At 40.6% G+C, this 16,174-nt stretch overlaps 1 protein-coding gene across 11 annotated transcripts in view; it reads left to right on the top strand.

Annotated features, from left to right (window-relative positions):
- The window catches only part of PIKFYVE (phosphoinositide kinase, FYVE-type zinc finger containing), a 60,182-nt gene extending 46,767 nt beyond the window's left edge, over positions 1 to 13,415 (top strand). For 7 of the 11 annotated variants that reach the window (XM_052676036.1, XM_052676040.1, XM_052676035.1 and 4 more), the window contains 17 exons: positions 108 to 262; positions 856 to 946; positions 2,017 to 2,077; positions 2,434 to 2,577; positions 2,734 to 2,854; positions 3,317 to 3,448; positions 4,007 to 4,102; positions 4,850 to 4,933; positions 5,638 to 5,729; positions 6,527 to 6,691; positions 7,264 to 7,323; positions 7,809 to 7,985; positions 8,677 to 8,780; positions 9,029 to 9,157; positions 10,305 to 10,566; positions 11,751 to 11,830; positions 12,760 to 13,415. In XM_052676036.1, coding sequence (XP_052531996.1) covers positions 108 to 262; positions 856 to 946; positions 2,017 to 2,077; positions 2,434 to 2,577; positions 2,734 to 2,854; positions 3,317 to 3,448; positions 4,007 to 4,102; positions 4,850 to 4,933; positions 5,638 to 5,729; positions 6,527 to 6,691; positions 7,264 to 7,323; positions 7,809 to 7,985; positions 8,677 to 8,780; positions 9,029 to 9,157; positions 10,305 to 10,566; positions 11,751 to 11,830; positions 12,760 to 12,870 — 2,064 coding nt within the window. In that variant the 3' untranslated portion in view covers positions 12,871 to 13,415. Of the gene's footprint in view, positions 1 to 107; positions 263 to 855; positions 947 to 2,016; positions 2,078 to 2,433; positions 2,578 to 2,733; positions 2,855 to 3,316; positions 3,449 to 4,006; positions 4,103 to 4,849; positions 4,934 to 5,103; positions 5,612 to 5,637; positions 5,730 to 6,526; positions 6,692 to 7,263; positions 7,324 to 7,808; positions 7,986 to 8,676; positions 8,781 to 9,028; positions 9,158 to 10,304; positions 10,567 to 11,750; positions 11,831 to 12,759 lie in introns of those variants that run through there. The other 4 variants (XM_052676041.1, XM_052676039.1, XM_052676038.1 and 1 more) reach the window with 3 other exon arrangements.
- Positions 13,416 to 16,174: the final 2,759 nt, after the last annotated feature.

Below are 16,174 nucleotides of genomic sequence, written 5' to 3'. Positions count from 1 at the left end.
TGGATTACCTCTATATTTACAGAACATAGGCTTTAAAGGTGTGGACAAGCCAGTTGGATCGAGCATTATGCCGTGTGACAGAATGCTGACAGTTTTTGTTTTGGCAGATGGAAGAGGGGGAATTTCGAAACTGGACTGAGAAAATTCAGGCAAGGCTCCTTTCATCATCACTGGACACACCTCAACAGCTTCAATCTATTTTTGAGTCTCTGATTGCTAAAAAGCAAGGACTCTGTGAAATGCTGCAAGCCTGGAATAGTAGGTAAGAGAAGAGATGCTGTAATGGTAACATCAGTACTCTGCTGATACTGTAAGGGAAGAAGTTGTATGCTTTTTCTCCCTCTAGTGCAATTGCTATACATATACATATACGTAGTGCTGAATACCCTTTAATGGCTGGTTGACTGGAACAGAAAATTGTTTAAGGCTGTGTGATGTTGTAGAGCACAACTTTTATCTGAGGCGGGAAAGTGTCATTTGAACCAAGGTGGAAGATGGAAGCATGTAAAAGCAAGTGAGTGAAATGGTCTCAGGTGGGCACGTGCCAAATGAAATGCTTAAGATGACTTATTTTTCTGTGATTTTGAAGACTTTGCACTCATACTGTAGAGTAGCTGGAATGTGGTGTTTGCAGTGTCTCTTGTTGCTGTAGTGCTAATCAAGGCATGAGGAAAAGATTTTCTTTAGCCATAGAACACGGCTTCAGCACGTATTAACAGTCATCTTAGTTTGTGTTAAAGGCTTGTGAAGGCATGCTGGGTTGTATTCTAATATGGAGAAACATAATTTTTGCCTTTTACAGCTAGTATGTGTAACCTGTGTTTTGAGTTTATTTTTTTAAATTTTTTTTAAAAGGTTGCAGGATCTTTTCCAGCAAGAGAAAGGCAGAAAACGCCCCTCAGTACCACCTAGCCCTGGAAGACTGAGACAAGGTGAAGAAAGCAAGGTACAAGCAGCAGGCTGGACATTACTTAAACATTTGTTCCGCAGGAGCACTAATGTCTAAAGTTCAACTTCAGTTCACTTTAATAATTAGTTAACTTGTGTTACTGCATTGTTTAATTTTCATATGTAAACATCTGAATGGCGTGTTGTCTACTTAGCTTCTTCTAAAGACATAAACCATAAACACATAAACCAAGATCTATATTCTACAGAAGAAGATGGCTGAGAATATGATATTAGTGTGTTTTTCTTTTATGCTTCTGGACAGTTGAAATGAATGCTCACAACAGAGCTGTGCTCGTTGTCAAGGTTGTGTCTAGATAAGAGGTCATCTTGTTGGAGGCTGGACTGGATGAAAACACACTGAGAGAAAACGGCACAGGAACCTATTATCTATTAATGTTATTCCTTATGAAAGAGAAAAGGCAAAATATCAGGAGAGGCAGAGCAAAGAATGCAGGGAGAATGATAGTAAATTTATAAATTTGTTCCTAATTTGGTGATGTCTGTGGGAATGGGCAGGGAGGATGCGTACATGATCTTGAACTGTTGCCCCTCTGGCTGTGTGTAAGGATACAGTTGCCAGCATGCTGAACAACTGCCTTTGTGGAGCTGATACTCTGAGGAAATGTCCAGACTGCAAGGCAGCACAATACAAGTGTTGCACAGGGAGGCTGACCTCCCAAATAGGTAGCTAGCAAAGTGCACAAAGAAACCTGGTAGCGCTCTGGTTTGCTCAGCTGCATGCATTTGTGTCCTTTCCACGTAAAACACTCATTAATGCTAAAACATGCTTAGCCTTCAGTTAGCTGTAAGCTTATGTAGAAGAATCGTGTTATCTTTAAAGCAGCATGTAGAGGTGATAGCAGGCATGAGCAATCTTGTGAAACTAGATTGCTGTTGCTTTGTCTCTTTCATATACTGGTAGAGGCAGTGATGTGCTGAATCTGAGAACAGTGGGTAGGAATGCTCTGCTGTGGTACATCAGGTTTTGCAATTGTTCCACAGCGAGGAAGGGATATAGCTTTAAAAAGCCTGGTGTCAACATTGATCACCTGATGTTCTTCCTAGATCAGCAGCATGGATGCTTCCCCACGCAATGTTTCTCCAGCACTCCAAAATGGAGAAAAAGGTACATTATCTATTTTTCTTAAGATATGAAAAGATGTTTGCTGTAACCCTTTCTCTGGCAATGTGGGAGTCATAACTGAAGATCTGCATGGCGTGTGGGATGTGCATCTTTTCCTTGAGGTGTTGGTATATGATGAGACCCTTCCTTACTGGGAACTGAAGACACTGGGTGCTTAAGTATATTCATCTTGTGGAGCTTATGTGTACGCTGATCAGTGCGGGTTGTTTTGCTCTGGGCATTCCTACCTGCTTTCTAAGTAAAAACTTCTTGAAAGTAGACACTGGTGATGGCTTAGCCTGAAGGCAAGCAATTTTGCTTCTGATAGCCATATAAAATGCTTTCCTTTGTCCTTCTAGAGGATCGTTTTCTGACTACTTTATCAAGTCAGAGCTCCACAGGCTCCACCCATCTTCAGTTGCCCACTCCTCCAGAGGTTGTGTCTGAACAACTAACTGGTGCCAGCACACTTTCTGAACAGGATACAACCAGTAGCTCAGAAGGTACAGTTCAGCTTTGGTCTTGTATTCGTTATTGTATTCGCAAGTGTATGAGATCTACTTCGAAAATGGCAAATATGGTAACTTTGTGGTCTACCACCTTGCTCCCAAATGTACAGTGTAAAGTTTGTGGGCAGACTGAACTTATCTCTGTTTCAGATGTGTTTGATGGACACTCACTGGGATCTACTGACAGCCAAGTGAAAGAGAAGTCTACTATGAAAGCTATTTTGGCTAACTTATTGCCTGGGAACAATTACAACCCTATTCCATTTCCCTTGTAAGTACTGCATAATACATATGATGTACAAACAAGTAGCCTGGTAAAACTGTAGACAGAGCTATGCGTGCTTTTTTTGCTTTGTATATAATTTAAGTCATTACTGGGTTTGCATCCAAATAAGCTGATCTTCTGCAAGACAAGAAATTTTCCTTTCCTTTCCTAAGTGTTTGTAGGTTGCCCCCTTTTCTTATTAGTGACCCAATCCTTCTTCTATTATACCCTTGTAGAATTGTGGGCTCTGCCCACTAGGTCACATCCCACTGCCCAACGCAAAGCTCAAACCTATGGTCCTGACCCTTTTATCAGATTCTCTTTTTCCTAGTAGGCATGCCACTCCAGAAGTCTTTTAAGAGGGGAAAGAGAGGTGCTTTCTAACTTGCTTCAGGGAGGGAACAGAAATGTCCTTCTGTAATAAAGACTTACTAAAGCTACATGCCTGCTTCTTCTTTTTGCTTCCAGACCTCTCCCAAGGGTTGGACTCAAATGGGCATTGTCTGGGTGTAGGTCAGGTTCAGTGGCTGCTGCATGTGCCCTCAAGTCCCTCTCACGTGAAAATGAGCAGGCTGGAAAGTTTTTTCAGCTACTCTGTCTGTATGTGTTGTAGTGTTTCTTGTTTGACATGAACCTAATGTTTGGCAGCCTAAGTTTAAAATCTGACTTCTACCCTTAGGTAGCAGTGGAGGTCGCGGGCTAGTAAGGTAAAAGTTAAATGACAGAATCTTATAGGGAAGTTAAAGAAAATCTGATGGAAACTCAGGAGGCTTTGGGGAGGTTTCTGAAATTTTTTTTTGCCTCCTAACTTCACTTTGCAGACTATCCTGTAGGACAGTTAAAGCAAACTGGCAGGTTTTAGTGCCAATAGAAACAGTGGCTGCTAAACAGAAATAGACTTTAACTTAGACTGGTCCTCTGATACTAGAAGCTTGCTTGACGTGATGATTGCTCTAACACATTACCAGTCAGATTTAACCACACAGCTAGCTGTGAGTGCGCCTCTTGGGAGACGCTGATCTGGAACGCTTTGGCCCTGTGCTAAGACTTGCAGCTTGTGCCTAGAGTGCAGTGAAGAGATTGGGTTTTGACCAAAAATTAACCTTTTCATAAACTTCTGTGCTCTGCTAATAGTCTCTGTATTCCATTTTCATCCAGTGACCCAGATAAGCACTACCTAATGTACGAGCATGAGCGCGTACCTATTGCAGTCTGTGAGAAAGAACCAAGCTCCATCATAGCTTTTGCTCTCAGGTACTGGTGTTACTTGCCCTTCATCTGAAATGTTATATTCTGGAACTTTTCTGTGCAGGGAATACTTAAATCCTAATGGGAGGAAACAAGCATTGACAGTTCAATCACTCAGCTGCTTTGAGAGTTTCTGACAGAGCTGAAGTTGTCTACTTATACTGCTGAGATATGGAATGTAGGTTTTCCAGCTTTCAGTTGGATTTTGGGCTTTTTCTACCTGCACACGAATGATTTAATTATGGTGTTCTGTTGAAGTTAATGGTGATAGAAGAAGAAATAAATGCAGTGAAATAAAGTGAATGAAGTTAGCTCAATTCTCTGGCGTGGAGACAGTGCAACTGAACTAAGGAAACTGACTGACTATTTGTAAAACAATCTCTCCCTTGCCTGCCTTCAGTTACAGCAGCTCCTGCTACTGCTCAGCTCTGCAAACCAGCTACTTCAGTAAACCTTGGAGCTTTCTTGGCACCAGGCAATAGACTTTGAGTAGCTCATTCTTAAACTGCAGAAGCAACAATGTTGAAATTTTTCCCACAGTACGATCTGAAGCAGCAACTGTCATAAGGGAAATAATCCTAACTGTAAGGAAAAGTAATGGAAGCATTTCCTACTGTAGGTTTGTTTGCTGTCTCTGAACTGAATCTTTAAATTGGGTTTTTATCTGGAAAATCTTAAATCTGGAAAAGCAGGGTTTCCCAGAGAAAAGCTTTCACTTATTTATTTTTATTTCTTTATCTTTTTCTCCTTCAGTTGCAAGGAATATAGAAATGCCCTTGATGAGTTGTCCAAAGCATCTCCAAAAAACGGTACTGAAGAAGGACTACAGGCAAACAGGTTAGATGTAGGGACTACATTATATGGAGGAAACTATAGTAACAAAGCAGTTGTTGTAAAGCAGCCACAGTGAGGACCTAGAGAATATGCCACTGTTAGGATCTCTGCATTCTGATTGGAATCTGGCTCTGCTGGCTCACTCACCTGTCCCTTGACCACATGTGTGATAGGAAGCACTGGCCTTGTTTAACTTGCCTGTGATGATGGAAGCAACTGTTGCTAAGGAGCTCTGAGAGGTTTTGTCAGAGAGGAGAAAATGAACAACTCTGAGGAGTTCTGTATTGTCACAACTTCACACTGTATCCTTTTCCCTTAGCAGCATGTGCTGCTAGGCATGGAGGAGAAATAACTAGAATCTTAGTATCACCAAGATTGCAAAAGATCTACAAGAACATCCGGTCCAGCTGTCCACCTATCATCAGAATTTTCCATTGGACCATGTCTCTCAGTACAGCATCTGAATGTTTCTTGAACACCTCCAGGGCTGGGAGCCCTGGGCAGCCTATTCTGACTGACTTTATTTCCTAGTGTCCAATCTGAATCTCCCCTGCACAACTTGAGGTTCTTCCCTCACGTCCTATTGCTAGTTGCGTAGGAGAACAGGCTGACCCCCACCTTGTCACAACTCCCTTCCCTTTACAATGGGAGTAAAGCAGTAGTGTCTCAGCTGTTTGTTGCCCTTACTATGACATTTTTCCTTTCAGTACATCAGATGGCAAACCAAAGAGTGGTAGTCCTGTGCGCCTACCTGAAGCTAACATGGGTCCTTCAAATCGTGCTGCTGAAGTGGAACAACGTAAGACATTTTTAAAGTCCTGTATATGATATATTAATTTCAGACTTCAGTCTATTCAATCTGTTTGAACTCTTCTGAAAGTTGTTATAACAGAGGAAATGCGGTTCCAGCTGGGCTTGCTGAGTTTTGTCCTATTTAAATTGTGACTTGTCTTGCAGTCAACTTGATGTAGAACATACTGTATTTTTTTTATAAGTCTCTGTTCATAATAGCTTTCTCTGATTCTTAAGAGATAATGTTACCATCCTATGCTTTAATGTGTTATTACTATATAATGGCGCATTATTTATTCTTGGGCCGAACATATGCAGTGGGGCATGATGCCTTTATGTTCTGATCTCTTCAGCTCTGCCTTGTCTAAAATGACACCAAATATTTTTAGATAGAGAGGCAGGTCCTCACGCTTTTTGTGTGGCTTTGGGATGCCAGTGGGGTAGGCTTCTGTGTTGTACTCCTCCATCATTTTCTTTGTGGCTTGTGCTACAATTCCTGTTTTGAATTGTATTTGCTGCATTTGAAATGTTGATGCTTCAGACAAGCAAGCAGAAACAGTGACTAGAGCTTGTATTTATTGTTCTTGTGAAGTGTGCTCTCTTGAATGACTCCATCATTCCACAGTGTCATTCAGGACATTAAATCTGCTGAACAGACAGTGGTTGCCTGAAGAATTGCAGGTTTGCTGGGTGATGTCACCCCTCCAGTTGGAACAATGAATGGAGAACGCTTGTCTGACTAAAGCCTTTATTAAACTGCTTCTGGTAATGCCAGTACCATCTTGTTTATTCTTTTTGCTGTAGCAAAGAAACCATCTAGTGTTTTGTCTTTCTTCCGTGGCACGGGAGGGAAGAGCCCAGACCTGTCTTCCCAGAAGAAGGAGACCTTACGTGGTGCTGACAGCGCCTATTACCAGGTTGGACAGATGGGTAAAGAGGGAGCGGAGAACCAAGGAGCAGAGCCACAAGGTACAAGGCTGCTGCTGTTGAATCCATCTTCTGTTTTGAAGTGCTAATTCTTCCAAACCTCATTCACACTTAAAAGGCCCAGAATACATTCTAGTTCATACTTCTTCAGTGCTTTTAACATTTTCCAACCCCAGAATGCATTGAAAACACATGACCAAAGCACAAAATGTAGATTTGTCCTATGGATTTTGCTTTGCTTTTTAAAAGAAATAGAAAAATAGGGCTTTTTAAACCCCTGTACCTAAAAGGACATTGAGTAGTTTGAATATAAATTGATTTCAGTTTATCAGCCCATGATATCTGTTATTTTAGGAGTTATCTCTTCCTTGCTTCCTGTTTAACTTCCTGTTTATGCTCACGCTAAGCAAAGAGAGAAAACAAAGAGAAAACTTGTGTCCTAGGAATATCAGTATTCTAGCATACGTATAAGTGCTGCTATGCCTCTAATTCTGTAGTTGCCAATGTATTCTTGAAGAAAAGAAAGTAATTTTCTCATAATACAGATTTACAAGCATTGTCTCTCATAGCTCTTTAAATGGTGATGATAATGAAGAAGTCCTTTATGCTTTCAGATGAGGTAGATGGAGGAGATGGACAGAAGAAACAGCTGGTGAATCCCCATGTGGAACTCCGTGAGTTTTACATAATAACTTGAAGTCTTAGCTGACAAAACTCTTTTTCCTTGTGCATGTAATGGAAGTCTTCAGGTGGATTGCTCTATCCATGGCACATCACATGTTTTTATTTTTTCTTACATGGCTGTATGAAAGAGGAGAGACAAAAAATTAATAACAAGGCAATACCATTTTTGCTTGCTCTAATCCATGTCTAATGCAAAAAAAAACCTGCATGATCTGCCTTCCTCCTCCATTTGGCTTGTTGTCCCTTTGGCGTCTATTGGGGGCTAACCTAAAGGAGGTTGGTTTTTAATTTTTTTTCTTTTTCCTGCGAGCCTCTAATTTAAATTGTATTAAGTGCCCAAGGTACAATAGGTATTGGAGCAGGCTGTTAAAGGAAGTAATTTTTTTTTTTTTTTTGACACACTATTAAAATCTGCTTAAGTGTCATCTCAGGTAGTGAGATTGCATACTGTTATTGAGGACAAGTTCTCTTGCAGAGTTCTCAGATGCGAATGCCAAGTTCTACTGCAGGATTTATTATGCTGGCGAGTTTCACAAGATGCGTGAAGTGATACTGGGGAGCAGTGAAGAGGACTTCATCCGCTCCCTCTCTCACTCGATGCCCTGGCAGGCACGAGGTGGCAAATCTGGGGCTGCATTCTATGTGACTGAAGGTAAAAACTGCTGCCTCGTCTTTTAGAATTAGAGGGTGTTGTTTAGAGCTGGTGATGATTAGTATGTTGTGTAATCTCTGATTACAGAGGATTGCTGACTGTTAAGTGGTCAGTCAGAATGGAAAGTTCAGTGGATTGTTTGGAGTATTCAAAATCAGATTTTTTTTCTTGCTTTTTTCACTTTTTAAAATATAAAATTAACGCGCAGGAGGAAAAAATGGAGTTCTATTTTCAGTATTGGCAGCTGGGGAGTCCAGTTGAGCAGAAAGGTGATATTCTACTGAGTGGATTTCAGTAAACAAATTCAGTATACTTCAAGGAAAAATCTGATTATTGAAGATACTGTTTCTGATCATCTCACATGGCATACAATAAGATTTCTTTGTTTTCAACAGCATTTAATTTTAGTCTCTTGCTTAGAGGAAGTCTTGAATAGAAGGGTCTGTAGGCTGCTTTTATTGTATTCATATAAGGAGCCCATAACATTGAGTTAAATCAAACTTCGGCAGTCTCTTTCTGGCTTACCAGTAGATTCAAATTTAGAACATAGCCAGAAAAGAATTATAATATCTTTGGTAGCAAAGAGTTTAAGAGAATGGCAGTCTTTCAAACTATTTTAGTTGTATGGCTGTTCTAAAGAACTTGCAAAAAGTGTCACTCACAGTGTATCATCTGTCTGATATTAAAACAGATGATAGATTCATCTTGAAGCAGATGCCTCGTCTGGAAGTCCAGTCATTCCTTGACTTTGCTCCACACTACTTCACTTACATCACTAATGCAGTTCAGCAGAAGGTATTTTAAAAAGTGCTTTTATGTTTGACTGTGTTCTGTATTTTATGGACCAGTAGATGTTCCCATTAACCATTTTCATTTAAGCAAAAAGAATATCTGTTGGGGGATATGAGTTGTATTAAGAACATGTTCAAGATGAAACACGGGAATTTCACAGGCAATTCTAAGCTGCAATGCACAGTGGTACTTCTGAGATCTGATTGCTTGCCTGCATGCAGAGATCTTACCCAGAGTCTTTCCTTAATCAGAAGCCCACAGCGCTGGCCAAAATCCTTGGGGTGTATCGGATTGGATATAAGAACTCTCAAAACAACACTGAAAAGAAACTGGATCTGCTTGTCATGGAAAACCTTTTCTATGGAAGGAAAATGGCTCAGGTAAGGCCATGTTTGACAGAGTTTCTGTTCCACTACAGTGCATGCTCTTTCTGGGCTGAGAGCAATAGCAGACTTAATAGTAATTATCTTTTGCATATGCTCTAAGTTGGCAGTTAGTGCCTGTATTTATGTGATCCTCAGTAATTTGATGACTAGATTGGCTCATTCAGATAGCTGTAGTACATACTTCAGTTGTTAAGTCTTACTTGTCCATGAATATCTGATGTCTGTGAGAGCCTTACCAATGTAATTAACAAAATGCTACAGTTTTTTGTAAAGCTTTTATGAAACTAACTAGTATTACCTCCTAATGTATTTAAAAGGGGAGCCTTACATATGGTGACAGTGAAGGAAATTACGTGCTAATGCTTTGAACTCACTGTTCTGTCTCTGAACCGTTTCATGCGTGTGATGAGGCCTTGAATTCAGCCTTGCTTTTTAGTTAAGGGAGAATGGCTTTTGTGAGGCAGTAGAGACCTTAAAGTGACAGGGACAATCCTCTTCAAATACTAAGTTGGTGCTGAAAAGGAAACTGAAACAAATGTTATCTTCCCTCTAGTGTCTGACATCAAATAGGGGGGTAGTTACGGAAATAAAGATTATGGACTTTTTTCCTGGAGTTAATCAAGTCTTGATCGGCCTGTTCTAACTGGACGTGCTTCAAGTAGAGCACTGGGCTAGAGACCTCCAGAGGTGTTTTCCAGTCAAGAAAGTATTCTGTGGTCTGTCTCTTGTCTTGTCAACCCATGTTAAATGATTCATCAAGGAAGGACCCACCTCCCTTCTTCAGTGCCTTTTGCTGTTGTCAGCATTTGAGTATGTAAGCTGGCTAGGAAACTGAGTTTGCCTATATGATTTAAAAATAAAGGTACACGTTTTCCCTTAGGTTAGACTGAACACTGATGAAATTACTTGCCTAAAATCTGAGATTTAAAGTTGCAGAGCTTTTGTATAGATTTACGTGCTACTCTCCACTTAGGGAACTGTTGTTTTTTTGCTGTATTAAATCTTGTTTGCTACCTTCCCTGTAGTGAGAAGGGGAGAGCTACCTTGCTGTGATCTCTGCTCAAACACTGCAGTCAAGCATGTTCAAGTCTTTAATCTTACAGAAGAAAGTGGAAAATGTAATGCTGTTCTGCATTTACAGGTTTTTGACTTAAAGGGCTCCCTCCGGAATAGGAATGTTAAAACAGACACAGGGAAAGAAAGCTGTGATGTCGTCCTATTGGATGAGAACCTTCTGAAGATGGTCCGTGACAACCCTTTGTACATCCGTTCCCACTGCAAGGCTGTGCTGAGAGCTTCTATACACAGTGATTCCCAGTTCCTCTCCAGCCACCTCATCATAGACTATTCCCTGCTGGTGGGTCGTGACGATACAAACAATGAGCTGGTTGTGGGGATTATTGGTAAGTTAAACGTTCCTTTTGCTTGCTTTCGTGAAACTCCTTTCTTCTGATTTCAGAAGAACTCTTAGAACTGTATCACCACCACCCAGATGTGTGTTAAGAAAGCTTGTCTCCCAGCTGCTGGAGTACTGCCCTCATCTGTCATGAGTGTTCACAGTGAAGGCAGGAAGTTTTGTTTTTCTCCAGCTCTTGTACCATTTGTGCTGTCATTTGCATTACTGGAAATATATCTGGGAAACATTAGGAAGAATATATACATATGGGGCCTTACAGGTAGTGAGAAAACAATCAAGTTGATCTTTAACCTGCACTTTGACTCCAGTTGAAATGGAATTACCTCTGTGTCTTCATATGTGTTTAATCTTTTAAGTTCAATAATATTTACGTATCTGTTTAAATAGTAACTTCAGTGGAAGTGATCTGAGTAGGAACAAACAGTGAGAAGTAGGGGTGGAAGAGGGAGATCAAATATTCTGAAATCACTCTCGATCTTGTAGCCTGACCGGGATAATGAGTGTCAAGCAGGTAATTCCCTTGCTGCATCTTCTGACTTGTATCTGGAAAGTAGAGTGCCATCTTTAGGCAAGTAAGTTAGTTGTGTGCAAAAATCTTGGAGGTGGTTAACATCATCTTCACTTTTGTAGACCTGAGTATTTGTATGCTTGTAATCATTAAGCACATTCTTCTTAAACTGGTTTGGAAACAGTTCTGATCTCTTTCTTTGCAGCCTTCTTTTCCAGAGTCATTTGTATTTCCAGTCCTCCATTTCATGAGGTGTAATCTCTTAGATTTGCAGGTGGCTGCATTGATGAGGAATGCTATTAGCCTAAATGGCTAGGTGTTCAAGCAGCTGTAGAAAAGTAATGGAAGCTGGTACAGCAAAGTGAGGCTTCTGATATGTTTCTAGGATGAAGGTCAGCTAGTGACTTTCTTTTTATTTATTTATTTTTTTTCTTCTTGTAGAAGTAGGACTTCTAAGCTGTCATATTCACCCCAGCCGAATAGAATGAATAATCTGAGAAGTGAAGCTGCTGTTAGGGTGAACACCTGAGTTCTTCTGGCTATGGAAGCCTACTGTATTTTCTTCTCTGTTAAAGGAGAAATTATGCATTTTAGAACAACACTACTTGGTTTGTAGCAGGTATGGCATGTCTGTGTATGGATTTCTTTTTTTCTTACAACAGACTATATTCGCACTTTTACCTGGGACAAAAAACTTGAAATGGTGGTGAAGTCAACTGGCATCTTGGGGGGACAAGGTAAGGTTGTAATTAAAAGCTTTATTTTTGTTCTGTTTACTTTTTATTTAGCTGGAAGCTTCTAATAACTGTGCTAGTAAAGCTGCAACTTCCTCTGTGCAAAATTACACTTTAAATTATGTGGAGCAGAGGAAGGAATAAAAGCTTTCAGAAAAAAATCATGTATTTGTCTGCTTTCATGATAGACTCTTGAGGTACTCTAATGCCTGAAAATGAGGTGTAGTCATCTACTTATCAGGCTGTTCTGTTTTGTTTCGTGGTTATCCAGTGCTCACAAAAACAGAGGTAGCAAATACTAGCAAAAAAGCCCTTTCTGCCCAGTTTCAGAAGAGATTGTCTGAGTCCAGAAAATCAAATATAGTCTGGGATTTTAGTTTGGATGAGTCCTTACCAAATGATTGACTGCTGCTACCCAGATTTTGAGGAGCTGATGAGTTTCCTATGTGGAAATGAGAGAAATATATTTCATGCACAATTTCCACGTATTGGTCATGTGTTAATAGGAAAGTTGTTCAAGAAGGGGGAGGGAAACATTCACAATCTCACTGCTTGCATGTCTGGAGAAGATAAGAGCATGTCCATACAGTGACATTCTTCCTGGGAGAAGTTTGCATCTGTGCTGGAAAAACCTGTAAAGACATGTAAACTGGAGAGAAGGAAAAACAATCAGGGCTAGTGTGAAAAGCCTAGATAGCCCCTACAGCTCCACATCTCTCAGTTCAGCATCAGCTAATCCAGATCTTGAATTCATTTGTTTCCCAAATGTTTAAGAAATAAAAAAAATAAATATCTAACCATACTTGTTGGTTCTGTGTACAGCATATATGCATCCCTGTGCCATGTGGTGCCTTAACTTCTTGTGAAAGCTGTTTGTACTGCAGTGTATGTTTGTAGCCCATTTCTAACTGCCTTTGACTTTTGCACATTAGGTAAGATGCCAACTGTGGTCTCCCCGGAACTGTACCGGACCAGGTTTTGTGAAGCTATGGACAAGTATTTCCTGATGGTGCCAGACCATTGGACAGGGCTTGGCCTGAATTGCTAAACTAAAGCCCATATTGGCAAAGCACAGGTGGACAATGGTGTGTTACAGGTCACTCTCTTTCTGTGGTCTGCCCAGCAGTAAGCAAGAGGATTCCACATCTGCACTGACCACACGTGTCATGTTGTAAGGTGTGAAATTTGCTTGTTGCACTTTAATCCTTTCTTGAAGGATGATGAGTGGGCCAGTCTCATCAAGGATTTAAGCTGTACGGTACCGCTGAAGAGCACTGATGAGAGACTTTCCCTCTGTCTGTAGGGAAGGTGGTGGTATCTCCATGTATGAGCATTGAAACCAACGCTGTCTCTTTCATGGTGGTACAGAAGTACATGATCTCTATAAGTCTTGCACTCCTTAATTGGTATTGAGTATGAGTAGCTCATGTTTCTGTAGTGGATGTGTGGTATTGCAAATGTGAAATAAGCACTCCTGCCCCATGTGGATGAGTGAAGGAAGAATTAAGTTAATTCTGAAGTTATGCTGTGGTTGCAGTGATCTGTAGTTGACCTTTTTAGGACCCAAGAATAACTTATGCGCGTGCTTCTTTTTTCTTTTTAAAGGCAGCTCCACAGCTCTGATGCCATAACTCTCTAAATCACTACAAGTTGTAAGTTACAGTACTGCAGTATGCATCTGTCTCTGTAATTTGATTTTTAGCAGAATCCCATACAAATGATCAGCATATTGCAAACCTTGATATGTATCCCTTCAATCCTAAATAAGAAATTGATTTAAATGTCGCCCAACTCTTTGGAAACAGGTAACTAAAACTGTACCCTTTTATGTAAGAGCTCAGTTATGCTTATGGTTATAAGCATAACCATATATAACAGCTGGTTAACTGTTCCCTTAGCAGAAGGCACCAAATTGATGAAATGCATGCTACCTTACATCGACAACTTTCTCCTTAATGAAACCATTGTTCCTGGCAGATCACTTCAAATCCATTTCAGTTTCCAAAGCCTTTCAAACAGTGAAACAATGCATTTACCTCATGATGGAATTTGGCCAGGAGAATGCTTTTCTCGTATTTGTGACGTGTTGTTGAGAATAAGCATCCCAATCTCATTTAACTCTGCCATTCCTATGTAAAACTTCTCTTCAGCAGTATTAGACTTTTTTTGCACCACTGAGATGATGAATGTAGTCTTCTGTAAAATGAAAAACCTGAATGAACAGTGTTTTCTATGTATGGTGGTTCAGATATGCAGAGACCTGAGAATCTCTGCATTATGACAATAAGCACTTCTTTCCATTTTTATTATTTTTTTTACCTGTTTTTGTAGGTGGCAAACTTACTTTTTAGCTTCAGAATAATATAGGCCAGTAAATAAGAATTTATTTTTTTATGTGAGTTTGAGAGGCAAGAATAGTGTCCTTGGACTTCCACTCTCTGGTGGAAGGACTGACTTCAAACATGGAGTCTGGGACAGTGTAGCTCTTTATGAATTACTCATTCTGACCAATTAGTTGCCTGCTAATGCCATCTTCACTGTAACTGTGAGTCAAAACGTGCATTTTATTCACTCTTCCTCCTATGTTCAGTATTTTCTTTTGCAGCAGATGGTGGCAGTTCTGTTCAGGAGTGACATCTGGGCAGCAGTGAAAGAAAATGACTGAGAACTGAGCTGTTGGATCTGAAAGCAACCAGTACAGTTCAGATCTGAGCTGCTAGGAGGCAACAGTCAGTTACATTGGAAGTCTTTCCCCTTCCCTGAACTGCATTGCAAAGCATTTCTAAACAATGAGCAAAGGTGCTGACCTTGAAGCAGCAGAAACGAAAGTGTTCTCACTTCTCATCCCATCAGTTTCTGGGGATGTAGCGTGGAAAGCTGCAGTGATGTGTGCTGTGGAAAGATGACACAGTAGTGCTTGATTTCTCCGGCGCAGAATCTCTCTAGTTCAATACAGTGCTCTGAGTGAAGATTACCTCTGGAATACATCTTGTCTCTTATATTGATATGCACTCCTGAGCTAGTTAGTTTTTTGTTGTAGGCCCTTGTGTGTAACGAGGAATCAACCTATCCATCAGCTCAATTCTAATCATTTCTGTGGCTTTGAATGTCTATTGATGTGGAAGGAAGAGTGTGATATGTAGCCTGAATCTTTTTTGGTCTCCATTACAGTTTATGTGTGTTCTTTTTTCTTCCCCTTCTAAAATTTACAGGGAAAAATTTGTCTTGTCTGAAATCTAAGGTGACCCAACCTTAGTCAGTATGTGCAGTGGCTGGTGGACCATGAGTTTGGGCAGCGTCATGACATCTGCATTAAGCTGATGTAGAGCTGGGATGTGCTAGCTCTGTTTTGTCACCAATAACCCTTACTCAAGTGCTACGTAGATATTCTGTACTGCTTGTCCTCCAGAGTCTCAAGCAGCTGGCTGTAAAAACAACCTGGTCATCTAATAGTGGCTACTGTTCTCCAGTACATGATTGAATGAGGCCATTGGCAGTGTATGGAATGAGAGAACCTTCCATTCTGGCCAGCTGTTTTGTAGCCTGTGAATGCAGAACCTGGATGTGTGAATTGCAGCCTTTTGGGATAGCAGTCATAGCAGTTGGAGGGGCTTGTAAGAATGATCCTGGTCTGGAATCAGTGGCTAGACTTTAGATCTAGTCATAGGTAGAATAGCAGTGTTAACTGGAATTGGGACATCTTTGGATGGCACTTAACCTGAAGTGGTAAGCATTTCTAGTTCAAATCCCAGAAGCTGGACAGATCTCCCAAGATGTTCTCTTTTCAGAATAAGAATTGTCCTTGCATTTCACTTGCTATGAAGCTGGATTTCACAGAAGAACAGTAGTTTCTGCAGAAGATATCTTTGAGACACCTCTTTGTTAGACCTGTGAACTTGCAGCATATGCAAGGATGTCCTAAGGGAACAGTCTGAGTGTTAAACAAGCCCTTTGATTAGAGTATTTCATTTCTTGTTAACACAGGTTTAGTATGTGTGTGTAAACAAAATCCAGTTGTAAATGCAAAGACTTCTGCAACCTTTCTGAGTTAGGCTGGCTCTTGTGTTTTGGTCTGTGACAGACATGTAAATCTTGTCCCAGTCAGAAGTGGTAACTTGTCTACATGACGCTTCTAAAGCAGCAAAATGTCTTGTGGTGACCCAGAGCTGCATTCTGTCCCTAGACACACACGTGAGGGACTCTTGCTGGTTAAGGAGCTCCACTGGAGTTACCTGTGGAATGAGTGGTCTGTCCTCTGTGAGAATGACCAGAACCAAACTAATCACTCGCTGGTAGGAGTCTGGACTATTCAGAGCACTTAATGTATCATAATGTATGTATTCCTAATCTAC

Source organism: Tympanuchus pallidicinctus, unplaced genomic scaffold (assembly GCF_026119805.1).
Source record: "Tympanuchus pallidicinctus isolate F22 unplaced genomic scaffold, pur_lepc_1.0 scaffold15, whole genome shotgun sequence".
NCBI lineage: Eukaryota > Metazoa > Chordata > Aves > Galliformes > Phasianidae > Tympanuchus > Tympanuchus pallidicinctus.
This window is presented reverse-complemented; position numbering and strand designations above follow the sequence as displayed.